The 24,931-nt window shown below is 38.2% G+C and overlaps 1 protein-coding gene across 6 annotated transcripts; it reads left to right on the top strand.

Annotated features, from left to right (window-relative positions):
* Positions 1-264: 264 nt before the first annotated feature.
* Positions 265-21,838, top strand: PRPF3 (pre-mRNA processing factor 3). Of its 6 annotated transcripts, none has more exons than XR_005215244.1 (16): positions 265-408; positions 2,641-2,833; positions 3,458-3,588; positions 5,635-5,781; positions 7,037-7,120; positions 7,313-7,530; positions 8,042-8,348; positions 9,210-9,376; positions 14,091-14,170; positions 15,375-15,518; positions 16,489-16,588; positions 16,761-16,874; positions 17,957-18,075; positions 18,361-18,454; positions 19,539-19,600; positions 21,476-21,549. XR_005215244.1 is itself a non-coding variant. In XM_037826093.1 (16 exons), the coding sequence occupies exons 2-16, from the start codon at positions 2,689-2,691 to the stop codon at positions 21,620-21,622; spliced, it is 2,049 nt and encodes a 682-aa protein (XP_037682021.1). In that variant the 5' UTR covers positions 266-408; positions 2,641-2,688; the 3' UTR covers positions 21,623-21,838. The 6 variants fall into 6 exon arrangements, 4 of the variants coding, with proteins under 4 accessions (XP_037682023.1, XP_037682021.1, XP_037682022.1 ...); XM_037826093.1 differs by having other exon boundaries at positions 266-408; positions 18,361-18,444; positions 21,476-21,838; XM_037826094.1 differs by lacking the exon at positions 265-408 and adding an exon at positions 427-514 and having other exon boundaries at positions 18,361-18,444; positions 21,476-21,838.
* The last annotated feature ends 3,093 nt before the right edge of the window (positions 21,839-24,931 follow it).

The raw sequence follows: 24,931 nt of genomic DNA, 5'->3' as shown, positions 1-24,931 counted from the left end.
TACCGGAAGTTGCCGGTGTTGAGCTACAACGCAGAAGGTCCGCTTTCAGTTCTAGCATAACTTTAGCGCACTATTGTCCACACGAGGAAAACTGCTAGCAACCCAATTTCCGCTTTAGGAACACCAACTTCTTTACAGTAATCTCCTTAATAGCCTTAAATGGGAAAACCAGGATCGGGAAAATGGAACGGTGGAACTTTTGAGCTCCATTACGCATGCGCTCCGCCTCCGGGAAAGTGGTGATTACGGCTGCGCAAATAGGCAGGCCCGCCCCTCTTTCGTCACATGTTGGGGGACCGCGGCGTGGCGGCGGCAGTGGCAGTAGCGACGGCAGGCCGTAGGGCGTTCTAAGGGTTTCCGGTTCCGGTGTAACGTTCGGGCTCCGTCTCAGGGGCTGAAGTTTGTGAGGTGAGTAGTGGCCCTGGGCCCAGAAGGGGTATCCTGCGGTCGGAGTGACTGGGGCCAGGGCTCGGTCACGGGGGCTATCATAACAGGATGGTTCAATGGAAGGAGGGTGAGAAAAGTCCAGCGTTCTGTGGGAGAAGGAGTTGAAATGGGATTGTTGAGAGGAAAAGGGCGGGGGTGGGAAGGGGATGGAGTGGGAGACTTTAGTTATCAGGTAAGGAGTTTGGATGGAACAAGGGGAGTTGGTGGTTGTCGGCTGGAGTTTACGCCAGAAGAGGAGAGAGTAAAAATAGAAGAATGAGGATTTCCGGGGATCACTCGGGTTCTAGCAGAGAGGAGCACGGAGTAAGGAATTCCTTCGGAAGATCGAATTCTGCTACTTGCCTATTCAGAGACCCTTCTGCCTTTCACCTCTTTCGGCACCTGCCTACCCCCTACAGTTATTGTTGGACATTTCGCTAGTAACAAACTCGTTACTGTTTGAAAATTTTTGTCCACGGGCTGTTTAATTTGCACATTATCTTATGAAGGATTGTTTGAATTTGAATACGTGTAATGCTTAGGCACCCATTTAATCTGATGATAATGGTAAGTCATTGATTGCTTTGGGTTTTTCAGATTGCTTCCATTTTCTCCTCTGTGATTCAGTTCTAGTGGAATGTAAGCCCCGTTAGGGCTAGGATTCTTGTTTGTTTTATTTACTGCTGTATGTATCCTTAGTGCCTAGTACACTGCTTGGTAATTAGTAGTTGGTCAGTAAATTACTTATTGAATGAATTAAGTACAATGTAGATATGGCACTTGTGCTAATTTTTTAAGACGAGTAAACTGAGGCTCAAAGAAATTAACTTCATTCATTGATTAATTTGTCCAGGGTTGCTGGTAAACCACAGGGCTGGTGCCCAAACTGTTCAGTGTTCTTTCTGTCCTGTCTGACCTCTCGTCTCAGAGATGTGTACCCTCTGTGGTTCTGGATATGCCTCTTTTGAGCAGTGGACATTTAACATGTAGAGATTGATAAACCTATTTCATCTGGGGATAGTAGGCTTATTCATTTAACACCATAGAATTATTCACTTAATTTTTCATTGAGAATTATAGCCTCTTTTAAATGCAACCTTCCACCTTACTTTCATGGTATTAATTTACTTGCTTTATTTGGTTATACCAAAATTAAATTCACTACTTGGCAACAGGTATTAACAGAGCGTAAACCTGCCAAGGATGTAGAAGTTAATCAGACTGCATCTTTTAGTAGAAATGATGTCTTGAAACATCTTGAAAGATTGACTACAGGATGGGTAGCAGTGTTGGGAGGAGTTTAGTTTTGAATTTGAGATCAGTGCAATTTATTCTTTTAGGGACTGTAGAGAATATCAGAGAAATAAAATGTTGCCTGTGCTCGTGGGAAGTTTTGAGATTTAGATAGACCAAAATGTAAACATGAATAATGTTTAAAAATTATACTAACATTAAATAGCAAGTATGAAGATTTGTTGTTGAGAGTTCTTTATGATAGTGTTTCTCTGCTGAACTAAAATGTAGAATAGAAATGAAAAGGGAGAAGGACAGAGCGTACCTCCAGAATGAAGGTGTTCTTTTCTGAGCTAATGAATTACTCTGATCAAGTCAGAGAACGTAAGAGAGAATTGGTTATCTGGGTGCAGAATTCCCTCAGGGATGAAAGTAACTACAGAGAAATGAGACAGAACATTCATAAGGATTATGAGCTTTAATACAGGATGTCTGGCCTGGATAAACTCTCCCTTATTTGCATCCCTTGAAGGAAGGGAAACTAACAATGGGTCAGGACTGGGTTAGGGAATGCCTCCCTGGAAGTAGGAGGACTAGAAGAGCTGACTTCTGGACAGGCTTTGTCAATCTTGTTTTCATGTTATGTGTTTGCCAGCCCCTGTTGATAAGACAGGCTTGAAAAAGAAACTAGAACTCATTTCTTAGACCAGGTTATTCCCAGGGTTGGTTGGTTGGTTCCAGAGATTTCATTGATCCACTGGTAATTACTGAGTTAGGTTTAAAAACCAAATGGAGTCTAGTTCTTTCTGCTTTGAAGCATGGTTCTTGGGGAAAGTATTTGACTTCAAATGAAGTGGGCGAACTTGCCTAAGGATTGAGAATATGGGTGGAGAAGGCATTCCTAATATAGTAATCACTTCCCTGGATCACTTAAACTTTTTCCCATCCTCTAACTCAACCACTTTTCTCATTTGTTTTTAGGTGCAGTATCAAGTTCTATTTGATCTATCCTTCTCCTTTTCCCAAAGAATGGCACTGTCTAAGAGGGAGCTGGATGAGCTGAAACCATGGGTAGAGAAGACAGTGAAGAGGGTGCTGGGTTTCTCAGAGCCCACAGTGGTCACAGCAGCATTGAACTGTGTGGGGAAGGGCATGGACAAGAAGAAGGCAGCTGGTATGTACCTTTCTGAATCTTTTGACCTAAGATTTAGGATGACTTCCTAATCACTGCTTCGAACTTACCCAGAATTCTCTCACTGTTAGGAGCATCTAAAAAAAGATCAGGCCGTATTTTATTCTCTCCCACTTTTATGTGGAAATTGCCTAAGTAACTTATTTTGCTTTTGTTCTTATTGCTTTTTTTCTTTATTATTTGGGGTATATTTTGAATCTCAGACTGACTCCCTTTGGCCACCATCCTGAGTCACCTAAGTTATATTTACTTAGGAAATATACTAAAGTCAGAGAAGTATATTAGTATGTATTCAGATTGACATCTAAACATTTAGAAGTCTTTTTAAAATAAAAAGTTGAGGGAGGTAGAGTTTGTTAATGGTAATTGTCCTACTACTTGGTATTTGGGAAAAGTTGGGTGATTATTCATCCTGAACTTTAATGGTCAACCTAAATGAGGTTGCTTCAATATAAGAATATTTATGGGAATCCTACAAACAACTGAAGAAAACATTTCCCTCCTTTCTTAGGGATAAAATTTCCAGTGTTTGTGATGGTTATATTTCTAGTATTGGGTTAACTACTCTTACTTTTTCAATTCTTCCACTTCTTTTTTTATTATTAGACCATCTGAAACCTTTCCTTGATGATTCTACTCTCCGATTTGTGGACAAACTGTTTGAGGCTGTGGAGGAAGGCCGAAGCTCCAGGCATTCCAAGTCTAGCAGTGACAGGAGTAGAAAGCGAGAGCTAAAGGTAGGTTGCAGTTAACTTTCTAATGAGCTCAGGATTGTTTTGAACGGTAACAAAGTTGCTGAGCTTATCTGGCTCACACTTTAATATCCACTATTAGAATACATAATACTCAAGAGAAGTACTTAGGCATTAAAGTAGAAGGAGTGAACTTGTATTATCACCATCCTATAGTGATGAAACACCTAAGCACATCATGGGTTGAAATATTCCAAAGAAATAATTGGTAGCTTCGTCCTTTATCATACAGTTAGGAGTTTTGGTTCTCATGTTCTCTATGTCTCCTTTTATTTTTCTTCTTCTTTACTACTAACTATAAATTGATTGCTCTAAGGTTTTATGCTCTGATTTACTTGAGGCCTCATAAATGAGTTTCAGAATGTGATTCCACTGTTACCTCAGTTATAAAACTCCATTGTTATTCCTTTATAGAGGTTTCTCTGCAATGGACTTGTAGGTAGGATACCTACAAACAACTATTATTTATTATATATTTTGAGAGCCTACCATTTACTCTATAGTATGTTGTGGGTCATCTGATGCAAAGAGTAGGGTACTTAAAGGGAACATCAATAGTCTCTTACTTTCTGCACTTTGTTTTCTGTAGTTACCGATTTGTCATGGCCTCTTTAATTTTAGCATCAAGTAGCTAATCTCTTTATCTCATATCTCTTTCTCATTCTCTCTTTAAAAAAAAAAATCTTTCTGAGACTCCCATCAAACCTTCCAAAGTACTTTTGATACCTTGGCTATCCCATTGTTTTTCCAGAGGTACAGTGGATAAGCAATTTCTGCTTAGATTCTCTGGCCAGGCTATAGTACCAGGAGAAATAGAGATTTGTGTGCCCTTTGTGTTTAGGGCATTGTAAGGTGATCAGAAGAATGAGGGCTAGTCCTTGCCTTAAAAGAGTTTACAGTTTAAGGGATGGGGGGGGGTGGGCAATAAAATACAGTCACGATTATATCTGAGTAGTAGATTCATGTAAATTTTACAGCTACTCGGTGGGTTGATTATAGAATCTCAGACTTCTATTGATCTTGTTATGCTTAATTGGGAATGATTGCTCCACAGAATACACAGATCTCTGCTGTGAACATTATGTTATGATAGGTTATGCTATCAACTAAGTGCTGAGGGCGTGCTATGAATGAAGTTAATACATTGGGTGGGATTAATTAAATTGGTTTCTTGAAGAAGTATCTAGATATCCTTGGGATTTGGGTCCCATTTTTGGTCCATTCAAGTCCCCCACCCCACACAATATATTATGGGAGAGTCCTTTTTCTTGAACTGTAGGAGTTCCAGGAAGCGCTCGCCCCTGGCCGAGGATATGTCCTTGCAAAACACGAGCCCTCCTAGTGAAGAGGGGATGTCACCCAAAGCCTACCACCGGTGTGTACATTTGCTTTTTCCCATTGTCCCTTCCAGTTGGCCACTCTTGGTCCTCTTAAATTCACCTTGCAATAGTCAACATATTTGAGTTCCCATTGTTTGATGAGAGCAAAGTGTTATTGGGGAGTACTGATGAAAAAGAAAGAGAAAGCCCCTGTCCTGGAAGAGTTTAGACTCTAATTGGGGGAAAAAACTAACACTGAAAAACTTAACACTTGGCAAGCAGAGTATCAACAATGTAGTTTAACCTAGCATTTAAGTGTTAAGAGGATGTGAAACAGAGGTTTGATCAGAGTAGGATGAGATTATTAATGAGGAAAACTTCCTGGAGGAGGTGAGTTTTAGGCTGGATTTGTAATATGGGTGTCAAAAAGTTAAGGAAGGTTATTATAATTGTGGGCAGTAGCATTTACAAAGACCTTGACATAGGAATATTTGTAAGAATGTGGAAATGAAATTTGCTTGATGAGAAGTTGAGTGAGATGGTCAACTTGGTGGAGGGTCTAGAAGGTCTTGGCTTCTGGCAAGTAGCCATTTGCAAGGTTGTATCATATTCCCCTGGGAAAAGCCACAAAATGCTAGTAGGGACTAGGATGATTCTTCCCTTCTCCCCGTGGGCAGGGATGCAACTCTTTTTTCATCTTGGATTTCCTCAGGAGGTGTTTGGTGATGACTCTGAGATCTCCAAGGAATCATCAGGAGTAAAGAAGCGACGGATACCCCGTTTTGAGGAGGTGGAAGAGGAGCCAGAGGTGATCCCTGGACCTCCATCAGAGAGCCCTGGCATGCTGACCAAGCTCCAGGTTAGTAATTAAGGACTAGAAGCAGAGTGAATTTGTGAGTTGAAGAGACAAGAGGCACACAGGTCCAAATTTATTCTGATCTTGATTTGAATTAGTGTTCAGCATTTGGGGAAGTTTTATTTCCTCCTTTATATTTCCACATTCCTTGGGTTTACCAGGAATATTCCAGTTAAGGGACTATGTGGCAAACCAGGTTCTAGGTGTGTTGCATGTAGTGTTATTTACCCAATTATCTACCTCATTGGGTTATTGGTAAAATTTAATTGAAATAATCAAAACTCAACTTGATGGCAGAGGAAAACAAATATAACGTGGAGAAGATAATCCATGTATAGTTTCTAGGTGACTTCATGTTTCATGAACAGAAAGCATCTGTGTTTTCAAAATAGGCACTGCTAAGTAATTATGATTCCATATAAACAGTAAAGACTTCTTGTACCATTTAAAATTTCTTGGGGGAGAATAGAACATATATATAAAATATATTTCTGGAAGGAAACAAACTGATACTTTTTATGGAGAATAGAATTAGAGACTTCACAATATACCCTTTTTTATTTTTTTTGCATCTTGAACTATGTGAGTATATCACTCAAAAAATGGTAAAAACAAATTTTCAAAAAATATCTTGAAGGATCTTGGAAAATGTGAAAAGAATTGTTGGACTGTTTCTTCAAAGTTCATCATTCTAAACTTTAGGACAAAAAGAGACTAGGGTTTACGGAGACTGTGGAAACCATTGTCTCTAGTTCTCTAAACTAGAAATTCAGGGACCAGTAGCATGGTTTAAAAAAAAAAAGTTTAAGTGCTTTGCTGGTTCTGTTAGGAGTGTTGCATGCATTATTTCGGTGTCCACAGTAACTCTGTGGAGTAAGTACAACTTTTTCCCTTTTAGAGTTTAGGGATTAAGTAACTGTCCAAGATTACCGAGGCATTAAGTGGCAGAGTTAAATTCAAACTTAAGTGTATCTGACTCTAGAGTGTTTATCGTCAAGCTATGATACTATCTAACATGTCAGTCCTGCTTTGGGAAGGTGCTCAGCTCTATAGGCTTATCTTTACTAAGTTTTCTAGCCTATGGTGCAGACAGAATATGATGGAGTCCTTCAAAAATTTTAGGTTCCTGGAGTGTTAATGTTCTGGTAGGAACCTGAAAGCTCTTTGAGTTTAGGGACATGTATGGAGAAATAAAAAAGGAGAAGTTAATAGTTTTTCACTTTTTTTTTTTTTTTTTTTTTTTTTTTTTTGAGGGCAGATCAAACAGATGATGGAAGCAGCAACACGGCAAATTGAGGAGAGGAAAAAACAGCTGAGCTTCATTAGCCCCCCTACACCTCAGGTATTGTGCCCAGATTACTCTGAAAAGAAGAATCTTTAGCACAGAATTTCTTGCCATCCACTCAAATGGGAGTCCAGAAGGTGATTGCATGTTCCAGCCCACAGTCTACCACAATCTGCCACTCAGTGTATGCATTCCTCTTATCTCCCTATCTGTCTCAGTCCCTCTGATCTCTTTTTCTCTATCTCACAGCCAAAGACTCCTTCCTCTCAATCAGAGCGACTTCCAATTGGCAACACTATTCAGCCCTCTCAGGCCGCCACTTTCATGAATGATGCAATTGAGAAGGCAAGGAAAGCAGCTGAACTACAAGCCCGTATCCAAGCCCAGTTGGCACTGAAGCCAGGGCTCATTGGCAATGCCAATATGGTAGGCCTGGCCAATCTCCATGCCATGGGCATTGCTCCCCCGTGAGTACCTAGTTCATGAAACACTTCGCCATTTCTGAGACTTGAGAAACAATAAGTACCTTTGAAGTTATTGGTCCTCTTCTTTCAAAGCACCTAAATCATTTCTTAGACATTTTCATATTTCTTACACATGATCAGTAAACACCCAGTTGAATTTATTCTCTTGACTTTTTGTTGCAGAGTTTATTGTCTTCTTTTTACTTTTGATAGAACTCAGTTTAAGATGATTCATATAGTACTGTAGCTGGGAATAGAGCAAGGTCTCCTGGTTTCTCACCCAGAGCTTTGTCCATTAGGTCATGTTGAGTGAGACCAGATAAGAAGGTTCACTACGGTTGGGTAAAGATGATAGACTATTTTTAGCACCTACAATTGGTCTGGCATCCCATGTCTTACTTAAGAATTCAGGGATAAAAGAAAGAGAATTATACATTGTCATTTATTTTCTGTATGTTTTTTGTTTGCCAAATTGTTCCATAAGGAATTTATTTCTTTGTGGTTTATTTTTCAGGAAGGTGGAGTTAAAAGATCAAACTAAACCTACACCACTGATCCTAGATGAGCAGGGTCGCACTGTAGATGCAACAGGCAAGGAGATTGAGCTGACACACCGCATGCCTACTTTGAAGGCCAATATTCGTGCTGTGAAGAGGGAACAGTTCAAGCAACAGCTAAAAGAAAAGCCTTCAGAAGACATGGAGTCCAATACCTTTTTTGACCCCCGAGTCTCAATTGCCCCTTCCCAGCGCCAAAGACGTACTTTTAAATTCCATGACAAGGGCAAATTTGAGAAGATTGCCCAACGATTACGAACAAAGGTATCTGGCTTAGAGTATAACCCAGAACTTAGAAGAAGTTAGGAAACTGACAGAGAGGTGCTGTCAACTCAATTCTGTATGTTGTAGGGAATTAGATACAGGTAATATAAGAAATGAATGATTTTTAAAATACTATATTTATTCCTGAAATACTTAATTTTTAGCTCATTGGTCTTCTCAATTACATTTTACTTAGATGGAAATAGGATTGAATTTGAAAATCATCAGCATACAACTGACAGTGGAGGGAAACAATTCAGAAGTATCTGGGTCACTTCACAAAGCTAGTCTGGTGTTAAAATTTACTGCAGACAAAAAAAAAAAAAAAGACTGCAGACAATTCACACACCTGGAAGTTGAATTGACTATTTTTGGTGACTTTTGCCTTCTCAGTTTTGTCTTCTCGGAGTGAGGTTTTCATTGAATTCCATTTCTCTATGTTTGCTGTAGGTACATAACTATGATAAAAGTAGAGGTGAAGGTGAGATGTATGTAAATGACTAAAGATTAAAATAAAATAGAATGACTTTTCTGTAAGTTTTTGGAAATTATGAACTCATTGTGTTAGGTGTAAAGAGTTCAATAAGGAAGTGTTTTAAAATTCTGTATTCTTTTATTTTTTATTCTTGTTCTGGTTCTTTCTGATGTAAGGAAAATGTTCAGAGATAGATTGTGGTGATGAACGCATAACTATGTTATCATACTGTGGACAGTGGATTGCATATCATGGATGATTGTATGATGTGTGAATGTATTTCAATAAAACTGAATTAAAAAAAAAAAAAAAATTCTGTATTCTACCACCTCCCTGTTTTCTGTGACTTCAATTAATCTTCCTTTCTTGGTTTATATTTTCTTTAGGCTCAACTGGAAAAACTGCAGGCAGAGATTTCACAGGCAGCTCGAAAAACAGGCATCCATACTTCAACTAAACTGGCCCTCATTGCTCCTAAGAAGGAGTTAAAGGAAGGTGATATCCCTGAAATTGAGTGGTGGGACTCTTATATCATCCCCAATGGTTTTGACCTGTGAGTTCGTTAGTTAATACCTTTTAATAAGGCTGATTTTAATGCGGGAGATGGTACTCATGCGTTAAATAAAATTAAAAGATAGGAAATAGGTAATCGTACACAGTTTATATATTTGTAAAGAATATATTCTGTGGGCTATTTTTAGTTATTTGGGTTAATGTAGGAGAAACTGTCACAAATCTAAAACAAATCTATAAGTTTTCTGTTTACTTTTTTTTTTGCATTTTTTTAAAATTTTATTTTGAAACACGTTTTAAAAAAAAAACAGGATAGCCAGAAGAACAATACAAACACAGAGAAGTCCAATACATCCTATATACCCTATACACCCCATAACCCCATGTACCCAGCTCCACCAGCAACTCCAGCCCTTCACCACTCCATTCATTCACCCATCTGTCCACCTACCCAGCAATCCACCCTCTGAACATCTGAGTGCAGACCGCACACCATGTCTTCTGGAAACCCAACACTGCCATGCTTATCTAACAATGAGGATACCCCCCTCATAAAACCACCCCACATGCAGCTTCCAAACCCAAATGATCTAGCACTGATATAATACAGTCTACACTTCAGTCCCTTCACACATTCCAACAGTGTCCCATGAACCCCCTCCCTTCCTGCCAGACCCCATACAGAACTATGCACCACACCTAATCATCTCTGTTTCTTCAGTTGCTACCCTCCTTCCATTTCCCTTTAACTGTGGGAATGTACACAAAACCCCATCTTAACCACTCCCAAGCATACTGCCCAATGGGACTAACCACACATAAAATATCATGACATCCCTACCACCTTCCAACACCAGAATTCCCCATCTCCCCAAGCAGAAACCCTATACCCATTATTCATTAACTCCTCTTTCCCCCTGCCCTCTACCCCACACCCTTGGCAACCTGACTCCATTTTCTATCAGTTTGCATATTCTCTGATATTTCCTTTGTCGTTACTATGGGGCTTAAATTTAACATTCTAAATGTGTAACATTTGTTTGCTTTCATACCAGTTTCACTTCACACACTGTTCCTCTACCCTTTTGTACCTCTATCTTTATGTAGTTCTCATCACAAATTACACGTTTAGACATTATGAGTCCAAAACCACTGATTTATCTTTACATGTTATGCATTTGCCTTTTAGATCCTGTAGGAAGTAAAAAGTGGAGTTACAAATTAAAAATACAACAGTACTAGCATTTATATTTACCCGTGTCATTATGCTCACTAGAGATATTTATTTCTTCATGCAGCTTCAGTCTATCGTCTGGTCTTTCCTTCGGACCTGCAGAACTCTCTTTAACATCTCTTGTAGGGCTGGTTTAGTGGTGGCAGACTCCCTCAGTTTTTGTTAATTTGGAAATGTCTTAATCTTTCCCTCATTTTTGAAAGACAGTTTTGCCAGATATAGAATTCTTGTGTGGCAGTTTTTGTTTTCAGCACTTGAAATATGTCATCCCACTGCCTTCTTGCCATCATGGTTTCCAATGAGAAATCAATACTTAAGTTTGTTGAGACTCCCTTATTTGGTATATGATCCATTGGTTCTTTCTTATGGCTTTTAGTATTCTCTCTTTATCTTTGGCATTCAGTAGTCTGATTATAATATGTTGCAGTATGGTCTATTTGGGTTTATCCTGTTTGGAGTTCATTGAGCATCTTAGATGTGCATAGTTATGTCTTGCATTAAATTTGGGAAGTTTTTAGCCATTATTTCTTTGAATATTCTTTCTGCCCCTTCTGTTTTTCTTCTCACAGAATTCCCACAGTGTATATATTGGTACACTTGGTGGTGTCCCAGAGGTTCCACAGTCTCAGTTCACTTTTCTTTCTCCTCTCTGCTCTTTAGACTGAATGATTTCAATTGTCTTATCTTCAGGTTCACTGATTTTTTTCTTTTGCTAGCTCCATTCTGCTGTTGAACTCCTCCAGGGAATTTTTAGTACCCGTGACTGTGGTCTTAGTTCTGTTTGGTTCCTTTTCATGATTTCCATCTCTATATTGATATTCTCTTTGAATTCATCTGTTGTTTTCCTGATTTCCTTTGGTTTTTTTGTTTGTTTGTTTGTTTGTCTGTGTGTTCCTTTAGTTCTTTGAGCATATTTAGGATCACTTTCCCTCCCTTTTTAATGCAGTTTTATTGAGATATATTCACAAACCATACAGTCATCCACAGTGTATAATCAGTTGTTCACAGTACCATTATATAGTTGTGCATTCATCACCACAGTAAATTTTTGAACATTTTCATGACCACACACACACAAAAAAAGAACAAGAAGAAAAATTAAGGTGAAAAAGAACACTCAAAACGTCTCATATCCCCCCATGCCTCTCTATTATTCATTTACTTTTTCCTCATTTTTCTACTCTTCTCTTCATACACTGGTTAAAGAGAGTAGGAGCCATAAGGTTTTCACAATCATACAGTCACACAGTGTAATCTATATAGTTATATGATCATCTTCAAGAATCAAGGGTACTGGATTGCAGTTCAACAGTTTCAGTTATTTCTTTCTAGCTGTTCCAATATGCCAAAAACTAAAAAGAGATATCTATATAATGCATAAGAATAACCTCCAGAGTGACCTCTTGACTCTGTTTGAAATCTCTCTGCCACTGAAACCTCATTTTGTTTCATTTCTCTTCCCCTTTTTGGTCCAAGAAGGCTTTCTCAATCGCATGATGCCAGGGCCAAGATCATACCTGTGAGTCATGTAGGATCACTTTTTAAAAGTCTTTGTCTGGCATGTCCCAGGTTTGATCCTCCTCACGGATGGTTTCTAATGCTTTAATCTTCTTTGCCTAGGCCATCGCTTTCTGTTTCCTTGTATGTTTTTTAACATTTTGTTGAAACCTGAACATTTTGATATTTGAATATATCACTGAAATTTAGACTCTGTTCTTTAAGTTCGCATCCAACTAGTGTTATGACCAAGTTTTGCTTGAATGCCAGGAACTAACATAAGAAGTCAAAACTTCCTCAAAGGAGGCTTATCCATAAATGGATTGTATGAACATAGCTCCAGGCCAAAGTGTTGAGGCCTCACTTATCCTTACTGTGCACTACTATCTTGCGTGGGGCTTGCGCATGTGACCCTGGGAATTCCCCAATTCACATGGCTACAAATTTTCCCTCTTCCCTAGGAAACAGTTTTCTCATAATCCCAGGCCCTGCTCTGTATGTCATGTCCTATAGCCAATAGTCCCTTGCCCCAGATAGCACACCTTGACTACTGCTTTCCTATAACATTCTTTAGGAGAGGTCTCTGAGTTGCCATCTTCACACAGGGCAAGTTCTGGGTTGGCCAGGGCCTCAGGCCACCATCAGACAGGTTGGGTCAGATATACATGCTCCCAGTTTGTGCATGAGGGCCACTCTGCTCCCTCAGAACTGGGATGAGGGTTCCACACTGGGAGAGTGGGGGCTCTGTGTGAGCCAGTAAGGAGTGGGGGAGGGGCGAGCTGCGGTGCCAGGAGATCCTACCACTTTTAAGAAGCCTTTTATATTAATTTGGCACTCTCTATATTACTGCAGTCCTTTAACCATTTTCTGGAGCACTGAGAAAGATGTCTGTGCCAGTTCTTTGTCGTTTTTCAAACCTTCTCTCGTCACAATTCTTTGTATCATCAGTTCAGACTGGGCTCAGTTGGGCATTCTTCTTCCAGTTTCAGCTGCTCAGCTGGTGGCTAGAAGGTCTAGTGGTGGGGGTTCCTCAGCTGGACAGTTGCTTCTGTGGTCTTTGATAATTTAATAGGCAAACCTGGGCTTCTCCACGTGGAATCTCAGGTTTCTTAAAATGTTTGTAGGTATGCTGGTTTTGTTCTCTTTCTTTGTTTTACTATTTTTAGCATATTGAATTTCTTTTTCAGGTTTGTTATCTCATTATTGCAAGAGGGCTGCTTTACCTTCAGATACTGTTTTGTGATGTTTTATTGAATTCTTATTTATGGTTCAGGATTGATCCACTTCAGCCTTTTAGTAAGGAATAGTTTTCCAGGAAGGCCTAGCCAGAGTCCAAATCAATAAGGTTAATAGATCTGGGGCCACACAGTCAGAGGAGATATGGCTGGCATTTCTAATGCCAATGAAGACAAGTTCTGATGTCACTCTTGGGCTGGCAACAGTGTCACCTTGATGACCAAGAATTAACAAACTCTGTGGTGTTAAGATATCCATCCTGGATGTCTTCAGTTTAATACATATATATTTGTTTTTAGCATATTTGTTTTCTAAAGTACATTCTTTAGTTACTAATTAAGGTTGTTTACATTTCTTAAATATCTCGATGGTATAGAGGAAGGATTCTTAGCTGATAGGGGAGGACATGGTAAAGAAAATATATATAAGAAACATTTGGAGAGCTTTATATCCATCATTCTGATACCTGGCTTTAGGAGTCCGTTTCATCCTTTCCTTACCCTTCCTTTGCTAACCATTGTCCTAGGGAGTTGTTACTAATGAGAGAATGTGATATACCTCAGAAGTGTTGGGGTAGAAAAGAGGTTGAGAGTACATTCAACCTTAGGAACCAGTTTTCTCATCTTGAAAATAATATGTAATGTAATTACATATTATAGATAAGTAAATGCTAAAAAGTGCTAGAACACATTATGGAGAGTGGATTTTTTTAATTGTTTCTTAGACTTCCTTTCTCTTAATCGCCTCTACCTACAAATTCTGTTTTCCCTTCTTCCTCCAATTTTAGTACAGAGGAAAATCCCAAGAGGGAAGATTATTTTGGAATCACAAATCTTGTTGAACATCCAGCCCAGCTCAATCCTCCAGGTAATGTATAGATTACTCAGTCAAGGCTCTAGAGTAGCCTTATATCCAGTAGAACTTCATGTGACGATGGGGATGTTCTTTATCTGTGCTGTCCGATATAATAAAGTCCCCATCAGCATGTAACTGTTTAACACTTAAAACCTGAATTGCACTAGTGTAACTGAGGAACTGAATTTTAAATTTTATTAAATTTTAATTAACTTAAACCTGAATAGCACATATGGCAAATGGTTACCTTATTGGACAGTGCAGCTCTAGAATGTTGAGACCTAATGTGACTAGAGATGGTCTCACTGATATATTATAAATTGTGCTTTTAACATAGTGCTGACTCCAACTCAGTCTTGTACACCATCAAGAAACTTCCGTCCCTTCTTCAATCTTGTTTTCAACCTTTTTCTTTATCATGTTTGTAGCAAAAAGTTTTTTGGCTGTGTCAAAAGAGATAGGTTTTAGTTGTGGCTCTGTTTTTAACTAGCTGAATGCTTTGGTTAAATCACTTAGGACATTGTGAATTTCCTCATATGTGGAGCTAATATTAGCTGATGGGCCTTCTTTCAGGGTTGTGCAGGTCATAAAAGATCTTAACACCTTAACCAGACTTGGGATGAGCAAAGGATATGATGTCCCGATTAGTAAATCACTTGACAACATCTCCAATAAATTTAGTAAAATAGATTAGACCTTGAGATAATACAACTTGTAATAATCATTGTATTTTACCTAATTACATTCTACTTAGCTGTCATTAATGTGAATCAGTAGTCTTCTACTGGGGTTTGTTTGTTTCAAAAGGATGAGTAAACCTTTTTTTCTAATTCCTGTAACTCCCAATCATAAATTTCATCCTCTAAGCCATTGATTTTCAAATTGTATTTCATGGAGGTGGGATCCAAAAGGGATTCTGGGTATCCCCACTTCCACCAAATCCACAACTAGAGCAACTTTGATTTTGTTTTCTATACTGGTCTTTTGCCACATGTCATTTAATGATAGCATTCAAATACTTAAAGGAAAAACAAATTAGAACACTATTCCTGAAAAATAAAAATGGTTTTTTAAAAAATCTAACTGTATTACCATTATCACAACCTAAAACTAACTAACAATAACTAGACTAAAGTTCCTTTTAATGTGATTCATATTCACATAAGTCCCTCCACTATGCTTTTTGCTATGGTACACTCCTTTCTCTTCCTGATAGTTGACAATGACACTCCAGTTACTCTGGGGGTATATCTCACCAAGAAGGAACAGAAGAAACTTCGGAGGCAAACAAGGAGGGAAGCACAGAAGGAACTACAAGAGAAAGTCAGACTGGGCCTGATGCCTCCTCCCGAACCCAAAGGTTTGTGTCTTAGAGGCAGGGGAGAAGGATGGCAAGTTTATTTATCACTTTAATTCTAGGGGAATTTTTGGGTACTTTCTGATTCAAGAATTGGAAACTAAGCTCTCAGCTATATTTTCTTATTGAGGCAGATTGAAATAGTCGCTGTAGAGGCCATTTAAGTCTTGTTTTTAAGTATTATCGACCATGCAACACTGATCTTTGAAGAATAATGATCTTGAAATTCATGAAGATTGTAGTTGCAGTATTTACAGAGTTGTTATGTGCATAATTCTTTTTTTTTTTTTTTTTTATAAATAAAGCTTTATTAGAACACAATCACACTCAATCATTTACATACAGTCTAATGGCTATTTTACACCATGAGGGCAAGTCTGGGTAGTTTCAACACCATATGCCTGCAAAACCTAAAAGTATTTACTCTGGCTCTTTACGATATAGACTGCTAAAACACCTTGTTAGATAATTTCAGTCATTCTCAAGAGCCAGTCTAGATGCTCTGATACTAACTTATGGACATCATACTCTAGTACAGTGATAAGACACATATGCAAATATGTGCATAATTCTTAATATTTTAATTTAAAAATTGAAAATATAGTAAAAACACACACCACATAAACCTCACCCCTGTAGTTTCTATTATTCAGTAAAATTTTGAGTGAGCCCTGTCATGTGTAAGATCTTTCACTGGATGCTCTGATCTGGATGAAAAAATACTAAAGAAATTATGTTCTTTGTCTTTCATAAATTTTCAGGCAATATAAATGCATACCAGTTATTTAGAGGGTGTGACCTTCTGTAAGTGCTGAGTTAATTATGTAGGATTGTCAAGATAGGAGGTTTTGGAGAAGTGAGTTTTGAGCAGAGATTTGAAATAGGTGTGCAATATGACTTAGTAAAGAAGAGATAGCAGGTTCTTTCAGCTGGAGAAGTGTCTTAGGAGATTGCTGTTCTCTCTCCACTACAGTGAGAATTTCCAATTTAATGCGAGTACTAGGAACAGAAGCTGTTCAGGACCCCACGAAGGTAGAAGCCCATGTCAGAGCTCAGATGGCAAAAAGACAGAAGTAAGTGCCATGGGATTGGGTGGAAACCCAGGACAAGTACCTTTCCCAGACTCTTCTGGGGGATCCATATTTGGAGGGAGGGGAGAGTCCTCTGTTGCTCTCTCTTTCCCTCAGCCCTGCCTCTGATCTTCAATGCCTTTCTCACTTGTGGATGTCCTTCCTGTCACGACAGAGCGCATGAAGAGGCTAACGCTGCCCGAAAACTTACAGCAGAACAGAGAAAGGTCAAGAAAATTAAAAAGCTTAAAGAAGACATTTCACAGGGGGTACACATATCTGTATATAGGTAGGTGTCCACACTGGGCCAACCTTTCCGATAGAAATACCAAAACGTTTTCCAAGTGCTCGAGGCAGAATCATTGTGATCTAAAAGCATACTTCACACCAGCTTCTATTCTCTTTTCTTGACCCTAGTGTGAATCAGGAACTAGTAAATTTACAGTGATGAGGTTAGGAACTTATTTTTAGGGTTATTCAATTCTTCAATCCCTGAAGTCTCCTTTGTGAACCAGTATTAGTTTTGAAGAATGTATATACTTGTTCAGGCTGAGATGTAAAGTGAGGATTGTTTTTCCTTTGTGAAATGTAAAATATCCTATTTCTGCCCTTTGTAATCATATCCTGATGTATTGCAGTAATCCTTTTATCCCCACTCTAAAGTGTTTTTTTGTTTGTTTGTTTGTTTACATTTGAAGTGCATTTTAAGCATTGTAAATATTTTGCTACCATTTTGTTTAATGTTTTTATTTTATTCTTGTATGTTCAATACATGTGTATATTCTATGTTTTAAATGTGCTTCTTTTAAAGTAGCATTATACATTATTATATTATAAAATATTATAAAAGTATTCAATGCTTATTAAGATAAAAAAATTCTAACAGTACCAAAAAACATTTATTGAAAAAGTTTCCTCCATATCCCCTGATCCCTTAGGACCACTCTTTTGGTAATTGCTGTTAGCAGTTTTTCCTGTATCCTTCTAGACATTTTTCATGCATAGCATTTTGTGCTACTTTACATTATAAGCATCTAAAGGGTAATGGTTTTGTGGATCTTTACATTGTCCTGAACAATTAACTTATAAGTATTTTTTGGATGATGGTACATCCTCATTCATTGAGTAAATTTTGATTGTCTCCTATTTGTTGTAAGTGTTAAGACTTTGAGAAAGTGTAAGACAAAGTGAAAATAGTTCTAGACCTAGACCCATCAATTCTACCTTTTAAGCATTCATATATTTTGTTTATTCCCAGAGGCCTTTGTTTTTAAAGAGCAAACCATTTGGATCCATCTGTTTATTTTCCATTCCATTTAGGCAGCTACTGATGCTAAAATGAAAACCATAACTAAACTTTCCCTTCTTCAGAGTTCGAAATTTGAGCAATCCAGCAAAGAAGTTCAAGATTGAGGCCAATGCTGGGCAACTGTACCTGACAGGGGTGGTGGTACTGCACAAGGATGTCAACGTGGTAGTAGTGGAAGGGGGTGAGTCTGAAAAAAATTGAGAGAGACTATCCCCTGGCAACCCTAGGCCTAGAAGTGATTAGTAGGGTGGGGAGAAGGGAGAAAAAAATCGTATTTTGGAGTCATACTTAGGTATAACACCCTGGACCTCTGTTTCTGTGTGTGTTGGAGTAGAAGACCCCAAGATACAGTTCCTGGGATTTCTTCAACTACCACATCAAAGTCTGAGTATTATATGAGCTCAGAGGTTCTTCATACCTCATCATCTTCCATAGCTCTGGCAAAAATCTCCTTCTCTGTTTCCAGGCCCCAAGGCCCAGAAGAAATTTAAGCGTCTTATGCTGCATCGGATAAAGTGGGATGAACAGACATCTAACACGAAGGGAGATGGTGAATGGGGGTTAGAGGGGATTAAGTGGGAGAGCTGTGGGAGGTGGGGATGGTACAGCTGTCCATTCATTTTATTCCCTCCCTTTGATACCCTTCCTAACACTAGGTAGTGTTCATGAATTTTAGAAAGACGCATTCAGACTGTGAGCCTGCTAGACATTGACTTAATAGTTATTAAACAATTGTATACATGAGTATTAAAGTTATTCTTCTGCCTGTCCTTTAAGGCCTTTTAGCAGCTGTATTCCCTGTCTGCCCCAGATCTGGTACTGATTACATGGGTGTGTTTAGGTTGTGAAAATTCATCAAGCTATGCACTTATATATGCAATGTCTGTTTTTTTTATTTTATTCTTTGATAAAAAGTTTTTAAAAAGGATTCAAGGCAAAGAAGAGATTTTCATATCAAAAGGCTCCCTACTTTTATCAAGAAATACACTTTTCATTCTTTTGCCCAACTTTATCTTACTTGTTATATAATAGTTGACATTCTGCTCATAAGTCTTCCATCGATGTTCATGCTTCCCCTCTTTGAAGACCTGGATAAGCATTTAACATCTGCAGAGAGCCTTACTCTTCTTAACTTTACCTAATATAGGCTCTCCTTTACTTTTTGTCCTTTAGGTACTTAAAGTACATTTTTGTACTATAACTAACCCATATTTTATTTTCTTTAGCATGTGTTCCTAAGATATCTTCATTAGGTCATATTTGTCCTCCTCCATTAAGCTAAAAGCTCCTTGAGAATGGACTATCATGTTGACATCTGAAGCTTAGCTCCCAAAGTGTATAGGAAGTTTTTATTGTCAACCATTTTTCTTTTATTTATCTCCTTATTTCCACTATCTGGCACAACTCTTGGCACATAGTAGTTGTTCAATAAATATTTGTTAAATTTATTAATGTCCCTGCCCTGTTGGAGCTTCCAGGCTAATTTGAGAAAAAATAAAGAGTAACAGGAAAGAAGACATTTGATCTCAACATGTGAGAATTTAAGAGAATTTGGGTAAACTTTAATGCTGTCTGTTTAGGACTTAAATGTGTGGTCTGTAGTCTTAAGTCTAGATCAAGACTTAGCTATATTGTTTTTTCCAGATGATGAGGAATCTGATGAGGAAGCTGTGAAGAAAACCAACAAGTGTGTACTAGTCTGGGAGGTAGGTGATCCTTTGTAAAAGGAACTTAAGTTTCTGTTAGGAATCCATTTCTAAATGTTTGCCAGCAAGTTCTTCCTGATTATATTTTAGTTAAGTTGATAAGTATATGGTGTATGCCATCTGGGGAATAGTATGGAAAGTATTTGTAGCCTTGAAAAGCAAGTGGAAAATGCTGTAGGCAGAAATATAAATTCTCTGCTGAGTGTTATTTATTTCATAGTAATGGATATGAGATTCAGAAAGAGGGGAATGAATTGTTGTGGGATTTTTCTTTATTTGGATATAAAGAAAGAAGTACCAGTCTTGAAAATATAAAGTTGAGAGGCTGGGCAGTGCCACTTACTAGCTATGCAACTTGGGCAAGACACTTAAGATCAGATTCTATTGCCTTATCTGTAAAGTAGATATTTGCACACTGTACTGTCAGTTTTGTTTTTTTTTTTCGAGAGCAAAATCAGATAATTATATGATAGTGTTTTGTAAAATGTGACTAAATCACTGTTTAATTGGAACTTTTTTAATGGTTTTCCAGTTCTTCCATCCCTAAAATCTTCTAAGTGAACCAGTATTAGTTCTGAAGAATGAATGAATGAATGTACTTGTTCAGGGCAAATGTGAACTAAGGATTATTTGTCTTTTGTGAAGACAAAAGTAGCATATGATTTCTCCAGGAAACATTAAAAGTTTTATTCAGTAGTGATTCTTATCCTAATGTATACCCTAGTTATCATAGTAATCCTTTTATCCCGACTCCAAAATGCATTATATGCACATTGTTTATATTTTGCTACCTTTGTGTTGATTTAATGTTTTCATTTTATTCTTTTATGTTGATTACCTGTGTATCTTCTCTATTTTAAATGTGCTCATTTTTAACTAGTTCTTTATTATAAAAATGGTATGTTATTATAAAAATAGTAAATGCTTATTGAGATTTAAAAAATTCTAACAATACAGAAAGCATTTACTTTCAAATCCCATCCCTATTCCCTGATCCCTTAAGACCGGTCTTTATAGGGTAATTGCTCTTAACAGTTTTCATGTATCCTTATATCTTATCCCAGACCCTCCAACTTATGCATACAAATTAGTTTATTATAACCTTAGTAGCTATTTCTGTGTCCCAGAAGTACCCACCAGCATATTTAGTGTCCCAGTCCCTGCATCCCTTCCAAATCATCTTCCATTTATCTCCGAGAGTCCTCAGGAATTCTCTCATGTACAGAAACAAGCCCGGTTCTGTACCAGTCTCTTTATTGGGGTTTGCTTCCTAAAAGCCTCTTGAGGTAACACTTTATAACTGTCATTGCTGCTGGTGCCTTTGGCGAGAATGCCATTCCACTCAATACTGTTATCTTTTTCCACTGTAGTTCTTGTTAAGGAACTGTCCTCCCCACTCCACCTAAGTCTTTTCTACTCTCACTTTTGTATTGTTCTTTACTCTGGGCACCTAAGCATCCTGCTTGTATATAAGTCCTCACTAAATCTTGTGAAAAGACTTCTTTCAGCTTTCAGCTTCTGGCTCTCTAACTCCTTTCTCTTAAAAGCCCAAATCTAGTCCTGAGGCTTGGTATAAGACAAGGTTATCACACCCCACCCTCCATTGTCCTGTTGTGACTTACTGTTCCATCCTGGTACCAAAACACAAAACAACAACTCCTTCCTTCCATCAAAAAAATTTAAAACCTTTATACTTATGAATTTATGAAAACTTAAGGAAATAAATGCTAAGGGAGGAGTTCAGAATTGCTTTTGCTATAAAATCACATTCAACTGGCACATTGATAAAGAATGTGTTATTAGGTCTTCTAGAACAACGTCTGACTTAAATGAGAAACTGCAGTGTTTTTACTACGAATTCTGTCCCTTTCTCAGGGTACAGCGAAAGATCGGAGCTTTGGGGAAATGAAATTCAAACAGTGCCCTACAGAGAACATGGCTCGGGAGCATTTCAAAAAGCATGGGGCTGAACACTACTGGGACCTTGCGCTGAGTGAATCTGTGTTGGAGTCCACTGACTGAGACTACTGCAAGCCCTGCCTCTCCCCCTTTGCCTTTGTCTCTTCAGTCTTCTCTCTTATCCTACTTCCCATCCCACCTCCACTTGTTTGTGTGATCTCAAGAACTGTGCCAAGCAGACATTGGGACAGAGGGAGAATACCTTGCTCCCTTTCCCAGTCAGCCTGGTGCTGCCCTTTATTCCCCTTATGTGTATATGATTAAAGAATTATTTTTAAATTTGGTATGATATTTTTCACATGCTCAACAGCTGACAGCTGTTGGAGTTTGGATCTTCAGGTGATTTTTTTTCCCAGACTTCTAGCAATTGCTGTGGGAAAAAAACATTTCTGTCATTCGTGTATGTGTGTGTGTTTGTGTATTTATATATAAATGTAGATGGATGGATCAATGGATATTTAATTTTGAGATCTAATGGAAATTTCTAACCTCATCCTGGAGTAAGAGTGATAAATACTGGTTTTCCTGGAGCAGAGTGAAGTAGGGAGAAGTGTTAAGTGGGTTACAGAAAGGAGAGAAACCAAATGTCCATCCTTAACCTTCAACAGATGGTCAAAAGGTAGATGAATTACCTTTGGGCTTGCTTAAGTGGCCTTTCAAGGAAATCCATTCCTCAGATGGGTGCATATATGGGAATGTGTGCTGTGGTGAAGTGAACAGAGGGAAAGCCCAAGGAGAATGTTATGGATCAGTTTGTAAAGTGGAATAGGATTCAGGAATTTAGCCCATTTACTCTCTACTAAATTTAAAAAAAAAAAAAAAAAAAAGTGTAGTTTCATTTTTTTCTCTTCTAAGAATATCACTAGAAGTAAGTAGAACTACCTCTATTTAGGACTATTTGGGTCAGAGTAAGTACGCATCAAAAAACAAAATTCTTACCATATGCATCCTTCCATTTCATGTTGCCTGTTGAAGACAGACTGGGAACCGACTCAAGAGAAGAATGATTACAGCTCCTATAACTTCCTGCTAAGTGGAGCTTGGATACTTGAGAATGGATACTGGAAAAGACGTTAAAACATTCTGTTATAAAATTAACCCATTTTTAAAAGTTATGTTTTGGGATTTTATTACAACTCCAGTTTTAAGGCAATTCCATTATAAAGGAACACAGGAAGAAAAGATGAGACTACAAAGGGCCTTAAGGAAAAACTAGTACAACTCCTCTCCCTTTTTTTCAAGATAAGCAAACTAACCCAGAGAGGTAAGGATGATAACTCCTAGACCACGATGAAATATTTGAGAAAAGTCTAGCTTGCCAGGATACAACCGTGAAACTACTGGGTGCTTGCTAGTAATCACCTCCAGCTATAAACTGAGGAAGCTAGAGAATTGAACTAGTTTTTGGTGTTCATTTTTTTAATGCAATTTTATTGAGATATATTCACATGCCATACAGTCATCCAAAGTGTACAGTCAGTTGTTCACAGTGTCATCACATAGTTGTGCATTCATCACAATCAATTTTTTGAACATTTTCATTACTTCGAATATAAGAATAAAAATAAAAGTAAAAAAGAACCCCCAAAATTCTCATACTTCCTTTCCCCCCTATTATTCATTTACTTTTTGACCCCCGCTTTGTGTACTCATTTGTCCATACACTGGATAAAGGGAGTGTGAGCCACAAGGTTTTCCCAATCACACAGTCACACTGTATAAGCTATATAAACGATTTGTCTTCAAGAATTAAGGACACTGGATTACAGTTCAACAGTTTCAGGTATTTCCTTCTAGCTATTCTAGTACACTAAAAGCTAAAAAGGGATATCTATATAATACATAAGAATAACCTCCAGAATGACCTCTCGACTATGAGATATCTCAGTCACTGAAACTTTGTTCAATTTCTCTTTCCCATTTTGGTCAAGATTTTCTCATCCCTTAAGGCTGAGTCCAGGCTCATACATGAGAGTCATGTCCCACATTGCCAGGGAGATTTACACCTCTGGAAGTCCTGTGTCATGTAGCAGGGAAGGCAGTGAGTTTATCAGCTGAGTGGGCTTAGAGACAGGCCACATCCGAACAACAAAATAGGCTCCCTAGGGGTGACTCTTAGGCACCATTATAAGTGAGCTTAGCCTCTCCTTTGCAGTAACAAGCTTCATAAGGGTAAGCCCCAAGATTAAAGACTTGGCCTACTACAATGGTAGTCCCCAATGCTTGTGAGAATATCAGGAATTCCCCAGGTGAGGAAATTCAATGTTTCCACATTTTTATCCAGGCCCTCAATGGGGTTTTGCAAATTTTATTCTCCTCCCAAATTACTTTGGGATGTTTTGGGCTTTCATGCTAATCTGTAAAAACCAACCAGATCTCACCCCGTATTCAAGGTTCCATGTAATTATGGTGTTTGAATAAACTGTACAAGTTAAATTATATACCATGCTACAGAAAGGATAGATTTTGTACCAAATAAACATCTCTTCCTTTGGTCTCACACAGAAGTTGAGGTTTTAAAAAGTCAAAATCATCCTTTTCCCTTTAGTCTGGTTTACCTTAGTTCTAATCAAGTCCATTTCATTCATATCTCTAATTGAAGTCTGATCTGTTTTTCAGCTTTTTAAACGTTTTCTGTATGGGGTAATGCTGACATTCATAGCTGCTGAACTCTGGCTCTGAATCTCAGGTGTCACACAGATGCCCGAAGTTACAGGGACTGATCAGCTCAGCTTCTCAGAATGTACAGATAATCATCACAACTCATGAATAGATGTGACCACTGTAAGAGATTACAATCTACAAACCTTTACCATAAGCCTTCCCCTAATAACCTATGCTCTCAGATTCAGTTCTCAGAGTTTGCACATTATAATTAGTCCATATTAGTGAGGCATTATAATGTTTATCTTTTTGATTCTGGCTTATTTCATTCAACATACAGTCCTCAAAGTCCATTCACCTAGGTGCATATCTCACAACTTCATTTCTTCTTGCCGCTGCTTGGTATTCCATTGTATGTATACACCACAGTTCACCATTCTGTTTATCAGTCAGTATACCTTTAGGCATCCTCCATCCATTGTGAATCGTGAATATGGCTGCCATAAACACCAGTGTGCAATGTCCACTCATGTCCTTGCTCTCAGTTCTTCGAAGTATATACCCAATAACGGGGTTGCAGGACCACATGGCAATCCCATATTTAGCTTCCCTCTAGCTTGGCTGCACCATTCTACATCCCTACCAACAAGGAACAGATACATCCCTCTTTCCACATTTTCTCCAGCATTGTATCCTTCTGTTTATTTTTTTAACAGTTTATTCACACACCATACAATCCACCTGTGCTGGTTTGGATGTATTATGTCC

The sequence above is a fragment of the Choloepus didactylus genome, chromosome 2 (genome assembly GCF_015220235.1).
Source record: "Choloepus didactylus isolate mChoDid1 chromosome 2, mChoDid1.pri, whole genome shotgun sequence".
In the NCBI taxonomy this organism is placed as follows: domain Eukaryota; kingdom Metazoa; phylum Chordata; class Mammalia; order Pilosa; family Megalonychidae; genus Choloepus; species Choloepus didactylus.
Note: the sequence above shows the minus strand (reverse complement) of the source record. Positions and strands in the feature narration are given on the sequence as shown.